The sequence below is a fragment of the Pelecanus crispus genome, chromosome 1 (assembly GCF_030463565.1).
Source record: "Pelecanus crispus isolate bPelCri1 chromosome 1, bPelCri1.pri, whole genome shotgun sequence".
In the NCBI taxonomy this organism is placed as follows: domain Eukaryota; kingdom Metazoa; phylum Chordata; class Aves; order Pelecaniformes; family Pelecanidae; genus Pelecanus; species Pelecanus crispus.
The window spans coordinates 122,112,520-122,132,916 of NC_134643.1; the positions used below are offsets into that span (position 1 = coordinate 122,112,520).

The following is a 20,397-nucleotide window of genomic DNA, read 5'->3' on the forward strand; positions in this document are numbered from 1 at the left end:
ATTGACACACTTGATGAAGAATTAAGAGACACTGAAGCTGAAACACAACATCATGACAACTGTTCAGATCAAAGTATAATATCATAAGCAGTGAAAATCTGTGTCTTCCAATTAAGAAGCTCCAAGTGGCCATGGAAACGTCTCATTAATAACACACTTATGTCCTTAGAGTTAAAATAATGCTATTCTATCTCATCAGCATTTGTGGGACAAAGGTGTACATTTAAGAGCCAATAAAGACAAGGATAAAAACTTGCCACAGATTAGTTTGTACAGGTATGCGTCATTCTATATAACGTCTGATAAAACGCATTATGAACTCACCAGAAAAACCTATTGTCAGTGGTGTGCTCCTGCATGCTGCGGTGAGCATTGAGACTAAGATCTAAACTGACACCAGTTGCAGACCACGCAAAATAAAAGTTTCCTGAGTTCAAAACTTTGCGCACTTCTGAAATACGATCCTCATCTGTTGAATCAATTCGTAATGATACAAATTCAGTGGAAGTAACTCGAAAAACTTCGGAGTCTTGAATCTTTCCCACAGACATGCATCCTGTTACTAGAACCAGATAATGTAACAATGTGTCTCCTGTAAAACAAGAAAAGGCACAGGTAACAGAATGAATCTTAGTGGAATGTGATGTTGATGTATTTATATGCTTAAATGCACACAATCTGACCCCAGCTTGCCTGAAAAATGTACAAAAAGAACCAACATCAAGAACTCATTCTCAAGTTCTACAGAAGAAAAGGAAATGCAAACAGGAGAAACTATGCTGCAAATAACAGGGATTGTGAAAACGGAAGTTATTTTTGTCCACTCCCTCATTTCTGGGAGTGCTCCAAACTTGTAAGTTACTCTACAAAGACAAAAAAATAAAAAGAAAAAAAGAGCCCAGTTCCTGTTGCAAGGATCCTGTGCTGTGCAGTTTTACAGAAGCGGCACAATTTTCTTTCCCAAACGAAAAATTAAGGTTTTGCATATTCTACTCACCAAGGTTTAATCTTAAAACACCCAAGAGCCCATATGCATCCATTACTTTGGAATAGGTACTCTTGATTGTGTCTTTTTCTGCAGAAGCTATGGAGAGAAAACATAAGATTTTATTATGTAAAAACCATACACTATGGCAAGGAGAATGAGTCTACTCTAAACTGAAAATCCAAGAGATTACAGAAGTAGTGCTTATGTGAAACTTCTGGAAAGAAATCAAAATGTATGAGCATATGGCATTTTATAACGGAAAATGAGTATTTGATTTTATGACAAAGCATGATCACGCTATGTTTTCAGGCAACAAAAAAAGGACTTGCAAAAACTCCACGTGATGTTAAAAGAGAACATTGTCATTTTTAACATCATCTCCTAATATAAAAAGCATCTAAAACACAGGCAAATGAGTTCCATGAGAATGCTCTCCTGTAATTAGTTAAAATTAGAGTAGTGCTAAATGCTGCTGCTTTTCATGAAAAAAATTATCCTTTTTCTCCATGAATAAAAAAATGACGTGGCAGTAATATTTCCAGATAAGTAAACAAGATTATCACAAGTGTATTTTAACTAGTTTTAGATATATTCCAAGCAAATCAAAACTCTCTTAGGTCTACAAGATAATGGTATTTAAAAGCCATGTCTTAGATTAGAAAAACAACATAATTTTCATAGGTATTTGGGGGAAAAAAAAGTTGCAATATTTTAGAAGAAATTAAAGTGTATCTACCATTATTCACCTGGGAGTTAATGTTGGTGTACACTTTAAAACTTTAATCAGCACTTGAAAAACCAGGCCCACAAGCTTGACTGCAGAGCCAAGTGACAGAGACGCTGCAGAGCAGAAACCGGATCCCACCTGTCCTGAGCTTTTGCTCATGGCTGAGACTGCACCTGAAGCACAAAGATTGCCAATTCCAGCTGTGCCACTGGATCCACAGGGATCGAGATTTCTGGGCCACCGAGGATCAGCACCCTTCTCCCTCCTCAGAAATGATCTGCTAATTAATTTTCACTTTGACACTAAAAGAAGTCAGAATTTGACACAAAGAAAAACATAAATCAAAATGCCTGTTGCCCCGGCATTCTGCTGTACTCTCTCTCACATTAGTTGTATTTTCTCTAGTATTGCTGTTGTGAATCTTTCTAATGAGTATTCCCTAAGCTTAGCATAGCCCTGCCTGTGCGCAAGCCTATCCCTTCTGTTCAAATGTCTGCCAGCTCTATTATTAAAGTGGATCAGAAACTCCAATATAAATGAAACAGTTATTTAACCTGAGACTGAAAACTAAGCTCATTCAATGTTTTACTAAGTGCATTTTAAAAAAGCTTAAGTATTTGCACTGATATGCTGTATTCCTGTAACCCAGATGCTAAAGATAAAAGAGTTAAAGCAGCATATTTCCAAAGTCGTCACCCATAACAAGTGTTATTAAGACTTGCAGCCAATCTAAACACATTGTTTACAGACAGCTATTTTGTCAGCATCACCAAACCATGTTTTTCTTAACCAGATCACCATCAGGCTGGAAAGAACAACTTCTAGACTTCAAAACCTGGTTCTTTCAATCCATTTTTTCCAACAAGCATTTAATGATGTCAACACACTCTTCTAAACTCAACTTTCAGTAATCAGAGAACTGCCACGTTCTTTCACGTTTCAAATTATTAATGAAAGATGAGATTTAGTTTCAAACTTTTTGCAGGATTTTTCTTAAAGGTGCCTGCCAGCATTTAATGATATTTCAGAACAATGGCTTTTCTGTATTCTATGGATTTATTCTCTTTTTCCATTGCATAGAACGTCCACTATCCTTGCTAAGCCTTAATAAGTAAATGCCCAAAGTAAATTAAGTAACATGGGCTTTGCAAATTCAGATCACCAAAAAAAGGCCACCACTAATAAAGCAGCAAAGGGTTGCAAAAACAAGCCAAAAAAAAATGGAAATAGAAAAACTTACTGTGGCTAGTCAATTATTATTTTCTTAACAAAGCACCCAAGCACCAACCAAAAGCATTTCATGCCACGTTTTTCAGTTACATTAGATCTAATATAGCGTGAACTCTGAGCAAAGCTTTTCCACGGTGAGCGTGCAAGTATTTCTATCTCGCATTGCCTGCACTTTTCCCATCTTCCTTTTTTTTAAGGCCAAAATTCACATGGGAGAATGGCAAACATCACACACCTCAAAAGGTTCACTTCATCCATCCTGCCCCAGCCCATCCTCACCTACCCCCAGGTTTCTGCCACGGCCTCTGCAGAACCCAAGCCTAGGCGCAAGGTACCTTTAACAGGCCCCGCGGCAGGCAGCCCGGACGCAGAAGAGCTTACCTGCAACATGCTCCTACCACCCTCCCATAAGGCACATCGTGCCTACTACAAGTTACAACTTTATAACATAAATTTGCAAGGCAGATTCCCCTTCCTTGAGGGCACCCGTTTGAACCTCTAGCTGTCAGTGTTCATGAAACCTGAAAGAATTATGAGATTTGGTGATGACTGATACTAGCCAATACAGAAGGATAAAAAAGCGGTTATCACATAAACCTCCTTTTCCTTAAGAAACCGAGCTAAAAAGAAAGCAGTCACAAAAGCAGCACCGATAGCAGAAAAGGGAGCAACTCCACAGCTCCGCACCGCTGCCTCTTCCCTGCCACAGCAGCACCAACCCACGCTATGCAGAGACATTTTGGATGGTTGATGGCGGCAGCGCTCAGGCTGCTTTCGGGGTAATGCATAGTAAGGGACTTCCCATAGTCGGGAGTGCTACAATATTAAGGAAAGGCACGTCTGTTTTCTGAAAACCGAGATGAAATCAGGAACAGGACACAGCTACACCACACTCCTTTCCATTTTCTTCCATTTGAACTGCTGGGACACCATGGGGGCCAGGGCACAGGTAGCAGGGCAGGCTGGGGGCAGCCCCAGCGCAGGACGCCAGGCACCTCCGCGGGGATGAGCTGAGGCCAGGCCAGGATGTCAGTCTATGGGCAAGGGTCAGGCCTGGCGAGGGTAACCGGGGCCAGATACAAGCCCAGGATGGCCAGGCAGCCCTGGGGACAGCAACAGGCCAAGGCTGGGCTGGCACATCAGCCCGGCTCGGCAGGGCCCATGCCCGGGCCAGGCAGGGCTGCGGGGAGCTGGAGACCAGGACTTTGCTGCAGCATCGCTGGGGCAGGGACTGACAGCCCTGAGGGGACTGAAACGGGGTCCTGGGCTGTGGGCAGGGTGGGGGAAGCCCCAGGGGGCTGGGCAGGGACAGTCGGGGCTGGTGGTATCCTCAGGGCCCCGACACGAACAGGCAGCAATGCTATGAAAATATGCAAATGGTTGTACAGCTGGTTTAGACCAAAAGTCCATTTAGCCTCCAAACACTTACAAGAATTTCCTGAGCCAGCACCTCCACCAGCACTAGCCACAAGAATGCCTTTCATTTATGGGTACTACAACAAAAAAAACCCAAACACCCAGGCCAGAGAGTAATCTATTACTGACTGCCACTGCACATGGCATTTCCCATTTCTGAAGATACCAAAATTAAATTTGCAGGTTATCATACCACTCCATACCAAACAGTGTGAATAACAATGTAAGTGCTCTGGAACCATCCAGATTCTCCTCATAAGAATCATATCTAACTCTTCCTTCTTCACCAAAGCAGTAACCTTCATGAAGATCTATGCTCTCCCACTTCATTTAGCATGCAAAGTCACTGGATACAGCTGGATATGCAAGAGCCACTCAAGTTACAAAAATATGTGGCTACGATCCCATCACTATAATACCTTATATTCAGTGTATGCAAAGCCAACTTTCAGTTTCCTCTATGAATAGCTGAAATTACCAACTGGGTGAACTGCAGTTTAGAATTTAAACTGCAGAAAGGCTAAGGTAATCCTGACAGAAGGAGAGAGCATTTCCAAGAGCATTTCCTCATTTCCTCTGTAACATTCTTAATGAATGAGAACACCTCTTCCCAGAATGGTAGGTTGGCCTGCAGCCATGAAAAACCCTTTTGACTTTATGAGCTCCATATCTTGAAAAAAAATGCAGCTAATCTAAATACGCACTCAGAAAAAACATAAAGTCCTACAAATTAATGAACCTACTTCTCCTCGAGAAATTGACTTTTCTATTTATTTATCTTTAAATAGCTGGAAGTAAGCAAACACAATTAAGGCTGTCCAAAAAAATATAAAACACTGTCACTCACTAAGAAGAATGAACTAAGACATGCAACTTCTAAAGACAGAAATTACCAGCTGGAATGATAACTTTCATCCATAACACAGGACTTAACAGATTTTAAATTATACTGTAGAGGAGCACTAAACAGTAGACAATGCAAGCATATGTATGTCTGTGTATAAAGATGGTCACAAAACATATGAGGCAGTATTTCTTCTATTACTTTGTGTCAGTTCAGATGTTAAACAGAAAGGAAATTAAAAGCAGCTTCTTCTTTACCCACTGCATTAATTAGATTCAAGTTGATTAACTTCTAAAATAGAAATAATGACTCACTATTTAGCAGTACAAAAAAAAAAAAAGTAACACTTTTAATGTGGTTTTCAGGTCAAGTTGTAATGCGTTCTTGTAGAAAGCCAGCAAGCCTCATTTACAGTGTCAAGAGAAAAAGAATAAAATAATTTGAAGTCAGTCTTTATCAAAAATTAATAGGCTATAGTATTTTTAAATGTTAACATCTCATTTGTTCCCAGTTAAATCACAAGTGTGCATCTGTAATAATCACACCTTAAAAATCACTGACTCATTTAAGAAAGGTGACTGATTAAATTATTTTAAGGAGATCACTTCAGCCCTCTTACTGTTATGCAAAAGGAACCCCATTAAAAATCCTGTCTTCAGGACAACTTGGTTCAACATGTATTCTGCTTAATTCCAGATTAGAAATTAGTTCTGCAATTTTAACAATTATAAAGCCAAGATCACATTAAAAGTTATCATTTAGGCTGTCTACAGTTATATTGTCTTCTTGGTGGGTTCACAACGTGCCATGATGACACATTGGAAGTTAGTGGCTACAATTCCCATCTAGAACACGGGACACTGAGCTGGGAAGACAGACACACCCCTGAAATTACGTGCAGTTCCTTCAGAAACAAGACTTCTCATTTAAGTTAGATGAGCAAAAACTCATGCTACTGTCACTTTAAAAAGTTTAAAATCTGAAAAATTTGTGAACTATTCTTACACAGTTTGTTTTTGAGCTTTTAAGATTGAGGTTTTCAAGCTTTTTGCCAAATTAGGACAGTTAAACTTTTGGTATTTAAATTAAAGCTAACACTTTAATATTACCACATAGGTGACATTAAAATCAGAGTGGAGTCACCACTTTCATTTACAAATCAACTAACCAAAGAACCATTTTATTACTTTTGATACTTTGCTGACATGATTAGATGCACAGAAAGCTGGACGACAGCTGATATTTAAATGTGCCACAATTCATATGATATTTGCTTTGAATGAATAGAATGATTTTTTTTTCCACTCTGTTTGCTAGTTCAAATTATGAAGTACCATTATTCACTTCACAAAGACATGTATACGTTACCGTAATCAACAAGTATCTTAAGACTATGGGGAGGAACCCCCAAATAACAAATCACCTCTACCCAGCAATGAAAAAAAACCCAGACGTCTCTAGATGTTAGCAATTATATTTAAATACTACACACCAGAAAAAAAATCCACTGTTTGGAACAACAACAAAAAAATAATTTTAACAGATGAGCAAATAAAAGGCTTGGTTGCTTTAACACTATTTTTTAATACTATGCAAATTTACTTCACAAAATGTATCACTTCAGCTAACACCACTGACAAGGAGGAAAAAAACAAACTGAGAAATAAAAGTGTGAAAACAAAGCTGACCTACGTTAACAGCCTACAAGCACTTCCCTTCCATCAGATTTGGGCCTTCTGACCCAGTTATATGTTCTCCATTGAAAACAAAATTTTATAGCACCAATAATCTACAAAGATTTTCTTCTAATACTGAATGCTTTGATTAAAATATAGTTATTTTACATGAAAGCCAGCTATTGCAGTTTTTGCCTGTACAAGTCAATTCACAAAATTACAAAATTTTCAATTTAAATACGGGCTAGCATGCAAAAAAGCTACCAAATTATCTGAAGTGTAGAAATGCTAATTAGTTTTTCTAAACTATGTCTGAGTAACTCCAGAAGTATGCAAAGTAGGCTTCTTAACAGAAGTTTAATTTGCAAGAGTTATCATTCACTGGATGTCCAGTAGGGCAAAACCCAAGATTTTTACTATCACGCATGCTATCATAGCAATGAAAATGTACTGAACTGAAAAGTGAACATTCATAAAGAGAATTATTTGTTGCCAGTGAAATCCCTTGTTAAAATCATGCAAAGGGCTGTGGTACAAATACAGAATAGTCTTTACTATCGCTGTAAGAAGCAAAAAGCCTTCAGATTCTGTTGTAAGTAACTTCTTTCCAATATTTCCAGAACTGTGGACCAAGTTCTTAAAAGATCCATTATGCCATTCAAAGAGGTCATAGTCCTCCCAGGCAAGAGTTACTGCTTCCACCAACCTCCTGGAAAGATTCTTACTGTACTTCGTGCACTTTTCAAAGCGTGCTAGGCTAGCATACGTGATCTTTGTTAAACCATGTGATTTTGCTGGAAATGCCTGGAAAGCAACGAGCGGAACATCTTCCCAGTAGATTTGAAAGGACAGTGAAGTCTGGCAGAATCCCAGGGAAGGCACCTGATGACAGAAGGACAGGTTACATCCTCCTCTACCAGCACGGCTGCCCTTGGCATCCACCGTAGTTGTTGCTTCCCTGCAGCTTCTTAAGTGCTTTAAGACGCTGTTTAATGGGAAGGTGTGGTCCGGAAGATGACACTTAGTCAAAACAGTAATAAAGACAGGAAGGTAAAATTGCTGTTTGCCTTTGCATCCTAGTCCCTTTGCACTGGTCCCTTCAAATCAGCTTCAGATGAAGGTAACATTACATCAAAATACATTAAAAAAACCTGTTTCTACCACAGCCTGTATTTGACCTTTCCTCTCTAACATAAAGACACTCTTTCCAGAGGATAAATTACTGCTTGAAGAATTTTAATTCTTCTTCTTCTTGTACCTTTATATATGTATATAAAACAGGAAAATATTTATATCGAGCTTATTTTATAGAATCCCATCATGAAAACCAGAATGTAGTAATTTATTTTGAAATATTCTCCTTCCCTAGTTAAGAAGATGTCGTTCCACTCAAAACTCCGTATAAACATTATTGGTGGGGAGAATCGCACAGCAGCAGTTTATCACTGGTGGCAGCAAACACCGAAGAAAAAAACCCTCTGGTTGTGAGCATACAGAATGTTACCCTCCTTGATAATTGCGTACATATAGCAGGTGCTCATCAAATTGATCTGTTGGAATGTTTCTTTCCTGGGTGTCTAAGTTTCCTCAAGCACCATATCAACTTAAAGTCTTGCAAAATTATTATATCCCATCTGCTACTGTGGATAGATAATAGCATATCTGCTTTTCCCTGCTCCCCCCCGCCCCGCCTCAAGAAAGCAGTGTGGAAGAATTTTCTTTTTAAAAAGAAGTGGAATGTGAATGGGTGATAGAGTAGCATTGCTAAACATGACTATGAATACCAGGATGCCTGCCGCACACAGGTTATTACAGCTCTTACTTTATCTAGCTCTACAGAAAGCTCAGGGTGGGCACAGTGCCTCTTCCTGTTCACACCTGCTCTCTTCTCAGCTTTACCATAAGACTGAAGTCAAAGGCTGTGCACAAAGCTCCTGCTCTCTCCACTCAGGGTTCAGTATTTTCCCAGACGACAGAACATTCTCCTTTACTCATCGCAGGCGACAGGAGTAAAGACAGCTTCCCACCCGTTTCATTATGACTCACCAGAGAGGAACAGGGAGAGAGAACACGCTCCTGCTCAGTCAATGAAATCTTTACAGGTAAGATATCTCATTAAAGAGTCTTATTTCAAAGAATAAATATACTGTCTATTTTATACGTCAAAAAAGGGAAAAATAGATCTATGGCATCCTCCCTCTAAATTCTAAACAAATCAACAGTGAAGCTGCTGACTTTTAAAACTAAGCGCTCTTAAAAGGCCTTGAAAAGCAAGTTGGGAGGATCCCCTCAGACTTCAATATCTTAGGCTAACCCAATACTAGGGGTGAGTCGATAAAAGAGATATTAAATATATAAAGGCAAGCGAAGTATTTCTCAGATGCTTTGGTGTCAGTAACGTTAGCTAATCCATGTTACAAGCAGTACATAGAACACTTGCACCAGAAGCGTGCCTGGGGCTGCTTCCACGTTAAGACTGAACGATTATGCAACAACCACCTCTGTGAACTATCCCTTCAACCCTCTTCCTTTCTTCCATCTTGTTTTGTTGAATAACAGATTCAGCGCACATACAACATGCACTGAAAATCACACAGCATATGAGTTGGATAGCATTTCACGCAGAGGCCTAACTAAACCCTCTGAATCATCCTGCAATGCTTCACTGAATGTAAAGGGGATGAAGGTTAATACCGTTATCCTTCCCTCAGCAAAACGACAGATGTACTTCCTTTAACATGACATTTAAAGGATCAGTAAGCTTTCATTCCTTTCTCTTAGCCTCTTTCAAATCCAAATTTCTATACACGGATACTCCAGAAGATACAGTTCACTAAGGCTCTCAGAGCTGAACCACATGAATCACTTTTAATAGTAAAGTGTATTTCACTAGGTTGTGCCTATATTATACATTCTACATACAGGTAAGAACTATGATCGGGTATAAGGCTGAACACCTTATTTTATCTTCAGTGTTTATTAAAAATCTTTTGAAAAGTGTCTAACAGTTTGAGATCAGTATTGTCAATTTTTGTAGAGTCTAAAAAGTATTAGCGCCATCAGCAAAAAATATGAGTTTTTAACAGTTTAAAGCAACGCTGTTCTGGATTTAAATTGATATACACTTGGATCTGACCGGTTTTCTATCTATTCACACAGATTTTACAAACATCTGGGAAATCTTCCCCAAGGGCCAGTCGTTCATTAACTTCTGCTTTTAGATTTGTACCAATATCCAGAAGTTTGTAGGGCTACAGACTAGAATCTTCTGGCTGGTTTCTGTGGCATGACTAGAGAGATGGAGAAGTAGTACTTTACAAGTCTTCCCCAAGCACTAATAATTGCACTCCTTTAAACATGTATTAAAAGGAATAGATACCAGAAGTGAACAGCAAGCAGAAAAAGAGAAAAAAAAAATCCTGAGCTAGAGAACTCGAGCGCTTTTTCTGGTGTCAGTTCAAGGGTATGATTGTGATCTTTCACCCATAAACAAAAGAATCATGTTTCAGTACCTAAAGAGTTTAGGTACAAAAAGGGAATTAAAGCAAAAGGCCACAGCTAAACATGTATTGGAAAAATATACCCATTTACCAGACAGAAAAAGAATAAGCAGTTTACTGGTTAAGGTTACTGAAAACAATATTCAGAGTAACTACTTGTAGCTAAGTATGAATGTTTACTATGGTGTAACCTACCAATTAGAATACCAAGGCCAAACCTTTACAGATTAATAACATGCTATTACCAAGTACAGACCCCAAGAGAGAGAGGCTTTCAAACTTCCTTTGGGTTCCAATTCCTCTGTTTGGTAACAATGTGAGGCATAGAAGAGGGCAAGAACTTTGATACAGTTTTTAATTTTTAGAGAAGAAAGCTTATCCAGGTGCCTGCAGTATATCACAGCACAAAAACCAGCTTACTGTCCTTTCTGAGCATAACTTTCAGGAATAAATTATTTTTAATGCATTGCTCCTTAAGTGGCTTAAGCATGTTCAGTAATTACTAAATACATGCTGAAATAAAGTTTTCCACAAATCTTCAAAGCTTTTTTCCACCTGTTTTATGGAATTCACTAAACCTGTTCACTAGCTTTATGACTGGACACTTCCTCCCAACCCAATCCACACTACACAATGCCTTTAAAATACTGCTGGCAAAGTCAATGAGATTACTTAAATACATAGTAAGAAGAAACTGTATCAGAAAAAAAAAAACCAAACCCAATTCTCAAAAAATAGGAGAAAAGCACTCATTGTTTTTCACCTGGATCATCATACAATTGCAGCTATAACGTCAATCATGCTGGTATGTCCTATTGCTAGGCCACTAAGAGTTAACGGCAGCTTGTTCTAATCACACATTAGAGATGCAGATTAAGCTGTATGCTAGAAAGCACTTATTCATACAGCCTGTCCAGTACAGATGACTCTATAGCCCAACTTCTAAGTACCTTACACAGGACACAGGGACAGTCAGGTGCCTCAGAAAGAGACCGTGCCACTGCCAAGGAGCACACTCACATACAGGAGAGCCAACTGCAAATACTGAAGAAAGGAAATGTATCTCAAGTTCCATGCTTCTTTGGAAATCACATTTCTAACTCTGCGTCTTGTTAGAGAACACACTCCTCATTCAGCCTACTCCACAGTCTCAAAGCCAGAGCATCCTCCAGAAAGGTAGGGTTTTGAGTCCACTCAGACTTCAGGCAGTGAATCAAATCTCCCATTTTCTGATTGGGTGCTCAGACTAGCTAGGCTAGAAAACCACAAACAGGCATCAGAATGAATTAATCAAAAAGTTATTGACTAAAAAGAAAAAACAAACCAAAAAACCCCACCTTCCATGGTATGAAAGCTTTCTATAAGAGAGTCAAAAACAAGTTCAGAAACCCTGTGCAACCAATGCTTAGTCCTTCTGAAAAATACAAACCAACTACATTTTCAAACCCTATCTATAGGCTTCACTGATCTCTTCTGCACTTCTCATTTTAGTATACTCCTTTAACTATGAATTAAAAAAAATGGGGGTGGGGAGGGTGGGGGTGGGGAGGGTGTCAAAAAGAATTTAAGGGAAATATTTAATGCATTTATCACTGAAAACATGTAAAAATAACTTTGCAATGCAAGACACCTTGCTCCAAATATTACTCATTTTATTACAAGACAAATCAATACAGAGTCTCAAGATAGGTTAAAAATACAGGGACAAAATAAAGTTAAAAATCAAAAAGTCATCAAAAATCGTGATACAAAATGAGATAAAAACCAAATTAAGATGATATACCATTTAAGAATATAGAATTTTTTTATTATGAATTACAACATAGAGAATTAGCTTTTCAATGAATTATCACATATTCAAAAGGAGAGGGTTGTTCAGAACCAAAGAAATAAGCAGATGTTGTTGTTGGAAGCTATTAGAAGAAGAAAATTTAGTATACATGAAAATATACATGCATGATGAAATGTAATTAAATGTGTAAAATTCTCTCTCAACAGATAAAGATATGCAAATGTCTTTTTTTTCCCCCTTTCTCATTTAAATCAGAAGCCTCTCCATGAGCAAATAAGAAAACAGAATAGTTGCTTCTTTATATTCCATAAATAAACAGCTTACACAATGCCAAGTCTGCCAACTTTTTACATGGTAGTTATCAAAACATATTGACTTACAGAGGACAGCCACAGCTCCGGATTCAAACATGAGACATTCTTCTCTGTTTCTGGTTTCCACTATCACACTGAATGGAAGTGGATCCAGCTTGTGATAGACACGGTATCCTTTACTGAAAGCCATTTTGCCTTTCTCAGAGGCAGTCCTGTCCAACACAAGATGATGTTAGTGAAACCTTCTTGTGCTTCCAGATATCTTCTGCAAAGCAAGTCTGACTTGCATCCTTTCCTAGGGATTTTACATGTTTAACAAAAACAAACAACAAAAAAAGACCTGCTCGCTCTTTCTACCTCATGAGACTTATCTCATGCTCCAAAACAAATATAGGGACTAGCTAAAGACAATGTAACGATGTTTTAAAAACACAATTACACAGAGAAACATCTTTCAAACTAAAGGATTTATTTAAAAGCTTCTCAGAGACGACAACAATTTCTTTCACAATACTTAATAAATAGGATTTCTTTGCGGGGGGGGGAGAATGAAAACAAGATTCTCTAGCCACCACAAATACGTAAGAGTGGCAACTATCTTAATCATATCTTAATCATAAACTAATGCCAAATGCAGAGGACCAGAAGCCTGGGCAGGCTTCAGTTTTTAGATCTATTTTACTGATTCTGACCTTGCACAAAAGGACAGTATATTCCAAACACTAAAGCTGTTAATACGTTTTAAAGGATCATACAAAAACGTTAACCTATTTCGTTTTTCTTTTTTTAAATGAAAGCAGGTTTTTGTTTGGATTTAAACCCTCCCCTGCAGTGGCTGACGACTGAAACATTGCAGTACTGTACTAGCGACACTGCCTGTAAGCCACAGAGGTAAGATCTTCCTTTGAAACAATAAAAAAAGAAAAAACCCAAACAATAAGAAACTATAAACAAGCGCGAGAGTAGCCAAATTGTAAGGGCTCAAGCTCAGGAAACATACAGCGAGGGAAGATTCTCCCGAAAGCCAGGAGCAGGGTTTCTGCCCTCTCCCTTCCCTTCAGCTCGGTGCCCGTAACCTCTGGGGCGGTCACGGACTTTACGCCGCCGGGACGGAACCTGCCCGGCCCCCCCGCTCCGGCGCAGCCCCTGCGGGCGCAGCACCGCCCGGGGAGCAGCGGCGCCGGTCCGGCCCCCCACCCGAAGCCAGGCAGGAGGAAAGGAAAGGGGCCACCACACAGCCGCGAGTTTCCCGCCGCCCGGCCGAGGGGCAGCCCCGCAGCCGGCACCGGGCCAGCACATCCCCACCCCGCTGCCGCCCAGGGCAGGGGCGGCGGGCCGCCCGCCGCAGCCCGGTGCCGCCGGTACCCACGACGCTGACAGAGCCTCCATCTTGTCTGGCGCCAGCGGCGCCCCCGCGGCCCGAGCTCCGCAACGGCGACGGGCAGGCCGGCTCCGCCGCACACCGGCAGGCGCCGGGCACCCCCCGGTGCTGCCGCCCCCCTCCCCAGCCCCCCGGCCGCAGCGGTACCAGCGCCTCCCTCACCGGCCGCGCCAGCTGCCGCCGCCACCGGCCGGCCGCTCCGCTCCGTGCCGCGGGAGCCGGCGGGACCTCACTTCCGCTCCGGCCCCGCCGTCCCTTCCGCATTGCGCCTCCCGCCACCGGAAGTCGGTAGAGGGCGTGAGGAGACGGCAGCGCCGGCCGTGGCGGCGGGCGGGGGGCCGGGGGCCGGGGGACGGGCGCGGCCTGAGGCGGGGCGGGGAGGCGGCCGTGAGGCGGTTGCCGGCCGCTCCGCGGGGGAGACCTTATCGCTCTCTGCAGCTACCGGCAAGGAGGCTGTAGTGGGGCGGCTGTCGGTCTCTTCTCCCACGTAGTTAGCGATAGGACGAGAGGAAATGGCCTCAAGCTGCGCCAGGGGAGGTTTAGGTTGGATATTAGGAAAAATTTCTTCACGGAAAGGGTGGTCAAGCACTGGAACAGGCTGCCCAGAGAGGTGGTGGAGTCACCATCCCTGGAAGTGTTCAAAAAACGGGTAGACGTGGCACTTTGGGACTTGGTTTAGTGGGAATGGTGGTGCTGAGTTGATGGTTGGAATGATGATCCTGGAGATCCTTTCCAACCTTCATGATTCCTAGTTTTTACTTTCATTAAAAATAATCCAGCCACCAAGCCAGGAAACACGAAACTGCTACTCTCCCCTTAATTGGTTTAGTGGTGGACTTGGTAATGTTAGGTTAATGTTTGGACTGGATGATCTTAAAGGTCTTTTCCAACCTAAATGGTTCTATGATTCTATGGTTTAGTAGTCATGGTGGTGTTGGGTTGATGGTTGGACTGGTGATCTTAGAGATCCTTTCCAACCTTCATGATTCCTAGTTTTTACTTGCATTAAAAAATCATCCAGCCACCAAGCCAGGAAACGTGAAATTAATTATTACTCTATCCTTAATTGGTTTAGTGTGGACTTGGTAGTGTTAGGTTAATGGTTGGACTGGATGATCTTAAAGGTCTTTTCCAACCTAAACAATTCTATGGGATTCTTAGGGATAGGCTCACGAATAGCAGCGCAAACTGAAAAGCCTCACTGTGCAAAATGTGCGATGGGTGTAGAAGCTGTCAGTGCGGATGCTCGCTGAGTGCCTTGGGTCGGGTGGGAGCACTGAATCACAGCCAAAGCCTGCCTCTTCCTGACGGGCTTCAAAAGTTTAAGGGACAGACTTTAAGCATTTCTTTGGAAATTTCCATTCAGCCTGTGCAGGCTGTAAGTGGAGGAGGAGTACCACTTCACAGGAGCTTTACTGTATGGTGTTGCTGATACACTGCAAGCTGCTGAGGAGGCTACAGAAGGCAGGTTTGAGAGCTACATGATAAAAACCAAGAGAGAAGGGGGCTTTGCTGACTTCAGATAATGCTGGGGCCAGGAGGGTTGTTTGAGTGGAGAGCTGAAGTAGAAAAAACAAAATCTGAAAAACTGTGGAGAAAATCTCTTCAGTGAGACTATAATTTGAACTAAAGGATATGCATAAGGGCAAGTGTGAGAAGTATAGCTACCTCCTGAGACAAGAGCTGGACCATCTTTGATTTTAGATTATAGCATTTCTTCCCGCTAACTTCTCATCCAAGATCAATTCCCATTGCGAAGGGTAAAAATTAAAAACAGAAAGGCCTTTTTTGTTTCTTATAAACTTTATATTGAAACACAGAAAGTTATGTTTGCTATTTTCCCTGAATAGCTCTGGTCTATTCTAAAAAAATAGTAGATTGTATACATAATCTTTTGATATTTAAGCATGGTTTTATCCCACATACCTACCATAGGCTAAGTACCAGTTGAGTGGAGTACACTAGTGGGAGAGAACACAGAGCAAATATTTGTGATGTAAAATACAGCATAAGTAATCTTTGTGTATTTTTAGCTGGCCAACTTCCTACACACACTATGACGACCCCAGTGAAAACATTCTATAGATAAATAAAAGTATCATATTTTTAAAGACTATTTAAAGATAAATTTAATGGGTTTTGAAATTACTAGAATGTGTAATTGCTAACAGCTCATTACAGCTTATGCTATTTCTCACTTGCTCATCGTAGACATTCACGTGTGATTGAACTGTCTCTAGCATAGCATCAAAAAGAAGCTCATGAAACTTTTTCACTATTGAGAATGTAAAAATAAAAGAATGACAATGTGGCTGCTGTGGAAGCAGAGCAAGTGTGTCCTGGTTTTATCCATGCATAAAGATCACTAACAGCGACAGCAATTTAAAGGTCATTTTACAAGATACACCCAAGGCTAAAATGATACATATTTGTAGCGTAAAACAATTGATGTACAAAGTTTATTTGCATTTTTTTCAGCAGCTAAAATAGATTCGGATGGCATGTGTGGCTGCTTTCTTATGAACACGTATATTTTGCCTCAGGGTAATACAATCTTTTTCTGATAGCTAATCGTTATCATGCAGTTGAAAATGGACTACTCCATTATTTGTTTGGTGACTTTTCAAAACATCAGAGAAGTGCATCACTTGAAAATACCATAATAGAATCATCGAATCACAGCATGGTTTGGGTTGGAAGGGACCTTCGGAGATCATCTAGTCCACCCCCGCTTCCACAGGCAGGGACACCTTCCACTAGACCAGGTTGCTCAAAGCCCCATCCAGCCTGGCCTTGAACACTTCCAGGGATGGGGCATCCACAACTTCTCTGGGCAACCTGTTCCTCTGCCTCACCACCCTCATCGTAAATAATATCTTCCTTATGTCCAATCTAAATCTGCCTTCTTTCAGTTTAAAACCAATCCCCTTTGTCCTCTCGCAACGGGCCCTGCTACAAAATTTATCCTCATCTTTCTTATGGGCCTATAAGAAAGTACTGAAAGGCTGCAATAAGGTCTCCCCGCAGCCTTCTCTTCTCCAGGCTGAACAACCCCAACTCTCTCCGCCTTTCTTCCTAGGAGAGGTGTTCCAGCCTTCCCAAATGGGAGGCCTGCATTTTTGTGGCCTTCCTCTGGACCCACTCTAACAGGTCCATGTCTGTCTTGTGCTGGGGACCCCAGAGCTGGATGCAGGACTCCAGGTGGGGTCTCAGAGTGGAGCAGAGGGGGAGAATCACCTCCCTCGACCTCCTGGCCATGCTTCTTGTTATGCAGCCCCGGATATAACTGGCTTTCTGGGCTGCAAACATGCATTGCCAGCTCATGTCCAATTTTTCATCCAACAATATCAGTTTACATCAGCTGAAAATGTAAAAAACGTATTGCTATCCAATAGTGAGAGGTTTGATAAAGCTATTATTAACTTCAGAAAATAGTGTTGTTTATAAGTTAATGGAAAATGAGAGTGAATATTTGATTCTAACTAACTGCCAATGTAATATACTGCATTAATATAGCAAAGCATATTACAAACAAAGTTTAATTTGTTCTTCAATTTTGTGTAATGAAAGGTTTTGGTGATTTTTTTCCCCAGCTGAATTTCAGAATCTCACCAACCTTAAATATATGGAAATGTTGAGACCTCTGTAACTGGAGCTCAGGGAGCAGGTGGGAGGTAGAGGAGTCAGGAATAAAGAAGTCAAGTTGAGCCTGGGATAAAGGGGCGGGGGGGGGGGGGGGGGAAGGTGTTGTGTTAATTGTCTTTGTTTCTTGGTATCCAGTTATGTTTTAATTGGCAATAAATTAAATTAATTCCCCAAGTCAAGTCTGTTTCCCATGATGGTAATTGTCAAGTGATCTCCCCGTCTTTATTGTGACCCGTGAGCTTTTTCATCCTATTTTCGTACCCTGTCCTGTTGAGGAGGGGAGTGAGAGAGCATCTGGGTGGGCGTCTGGCTGCAGTCCGAGGTCAACCCACCACAGCTTCACTGGGCTTCAGAGCAGAGCCTATTTAAAACGTCTTTGCTGTCTGAAAGCAGAGTTGGCTTAAGGCTTCTCAGCAACCCGGGCAACGTTTGCCTTTGGTGCCAAAAAGGTGAGGAAGCCCAGGGCCATGCTGCGTCTGCCACAGGGAAGACAGATGTAAAGGCAGAATGAGGATGCCTGAGAGGGCAAGAGGAAAGTTTCTGGGCCTGCAGATTCTGCTGCAAAATTGGGAGGAGGAGTGCAAAAAAACCAGCAACGGCAAAAAGACGGGGAGAGAGCCAGCCTCGGCCTCAGCGGTACCGGCAGCTTCGCACACCCCGCCTCTCCCCTTGGCAGCAGCAGCAGCCCAGGGCTGCCGGGCTCTGGCACGTGCACCGCTGGCAGCGAGGCCACCGACCATTTTACCCCTTCTGCTCAGTGTTCAAACCACCATTTTCTCAGGGACATCCGTGGTGCTGTACGTCACTAAATTGGCACATCCACAGCAAATAAAAGTTTTGAAATTATATTGAGCTTGCCTATCCTTCCTAGCACTTATCATAGGCCTTACTCCTGCAAACTCCTACCGCTCATTAAATCTCTCAAGCTGAGTTTGCTCTATCCACCACTTGTTTGCAGATGCAGGTTCTCTGAACTGCTAGCTTCTTGAGGTAGTAACCATGTGTGTACATTATAATTCTAGTTCTTTAGTTCAGTTAATTTCCGATCCTGATTGGAGCTTTTGGGTAAAATGGCAATATGTAATTTAAGTGCAATACAGTGATTTTAAGCCACATATCCCCAGGGTGTGTGAGGCCTGTAGTCACGCAACCTACGTCCCACTTAATGTTTTCTGTTAGCTATCTATTAGTATCACAAAAGCCTTAAGACAGTAAATAGACAATACTCAAGAACTTGTATGAAATCTAGGCTATGAAAATTTGGGCTTAAGCATGTAAGAAAAATACTACACTGAATCTTGGAGATACATCTGTGCTTCACTCCAGGTATCTGCTGTATGAAAACATTTAACTATGCACATAAAGCACAGAAGTAATGTAAGTGGAGTTAATGGGGCAATTCACATATTTGAACGAAACCATATGCTTAAGTCATTGGAGCAGAGCCTTAAATTGCAGGCCCTTGTATTATTAAGTTTGTCTCCATGCAATTATTTTATCTCCATTCATTTATTTCTGCATATTTAGGGCAAGAGTTTTAGTTATATACAGAAATTAAGTACTCTTGGACAAAAAATCCTACAGTATTTCATGGTGCAGACAGACTAATTGAAGTAACAGCTGTAAGGTTACCAAAGTTTCCTGTTTGGACTACCACATGGAGGGCAAATCCACTCAACTCTGATCCATCCTGTTGGTTGCGCGAGTTTCTCAAAAACCCACAACCATCCTCCCGCCTTGCAATAGCCGTTTTTGAAGCCTCCACAGAGTTCTCTTGTCTGTACGTGCCACTACTGACTCTTGCAGGAATGGTTTGCTTGTGGCCAAATCACAGGTATTGTTATTTCCTTCTAGAGCACTGATCACAGGGGACTTAATTTTCACTGGGCAACTAATAAACCTAAGATGACAGGGATACTGCTTTTAAGCACCACCACACATACGAGGACGGTTTAGCCTGTTAAAACAAACCTCACCAAGTCATTCTACCAAAGGTGTACACTACAGCAAAACTGCAGGTGCATATCCCCTCCCCCGGTATATATATATTTAGGGTTCGTTCTAAAAAAATGCCTTTTTTTTGTAGGGTAACTTAAGGAGAACTGAAAGCAGAACCACTGATTAGCAAAATTTTGCAGAAAATGAGATGTATCTGAAAGGAGGGGAAAGAGGAATCATGTGGCTCCCTGCATCTGCACAATTTTTCCTCAAACTTCTCCATTTCACATTTCGGATTTTATTTTGTTTTCCTTTATAGTAAAGGACATAAAGGCCAAGGTTTTCCCTTTGCTGTTGGTGACCTTTAGGGTACAGGTACATCTGTAATAACTGTAATCATACATAACTGTATAACAAAATAATTACAACAATTAAATAACTGTAATAATTCTGTAATATATCATCCTGTTCATAAAAATGTCAGTGACTGACAATATTACATGCAATTTTTTTCTTCTATGTTCTACATCTTTCCTTTTCCTAAACAATGCTAACTACTGAAGAGGTTATTAGACTTTTTCTCAAGAGTCCCTGGAGAGTTCTGAGCAGAAATAAGATTGCCACATCACTTAATGTGTTAGTGTCTTCTCACATGGGATTTCATCATCATCTAGGATATCAGTCTCTTAACATGTTATAATTATTTGTTAATTTTCATAGTGAAGAGTGAGATACACATGGTAAACTGTGGGAGAATAACATTAAAGCAGTTGTCCTCGGATTATACCTCAACCAAGCAGCAGTTGTGTAACATCGTTTAAAAGATCATTACCTAAAGTATGACCACTTTGCTACTAGCATTTAATTTGCATCCATAAATGAGATACAGGTGAAGTGGTGGAAGTGAAAGTGGTTATTTTGTTTATAAATGAAATTGGGTAGCATT

The 20,397-nt window shown here is 41.1% G+C and overlaps 1 protein-coding gene across 3 annotated transcripts in view; it reads right to left on the minus strand.

The window, feature by feature from the left end:
• The window catches only part of SYNJ1 (synaptojanin 1), a 67,025-nt gene extending 54,217 nt beyond the window's left edge, over window positions 1-12,808 (minus strand). For 2 of the 3 annotated variants that reach the window (XM_075727756.1, XM_075727757.1), the window contains exons 1-3: window positions 12,554-12,808; window positions 998-1,084; window positions 325-592 (exon numbers count right to left, since the gene is read on the minus strand). In XM_075727756.1, coding sequence (XP_075583871.1) covers window positions 325-592; window positions 998-1,084; window positions 12,554-12,677 — 479 coding nt within the window. In that variant the 5' untranslated portion in view covers window positions 12,678-12,808. The remainder of the gene's footprint in view (window positions 1-324; window positions 593-997; window positions 1,085-12,553) is intronic. The other variant, XM_075727758.1, reaches the window with a different exon arrangement.
• Between the last annotated feature and the right edge of the window lie 7,589 nt (window positions 12,809-20,397).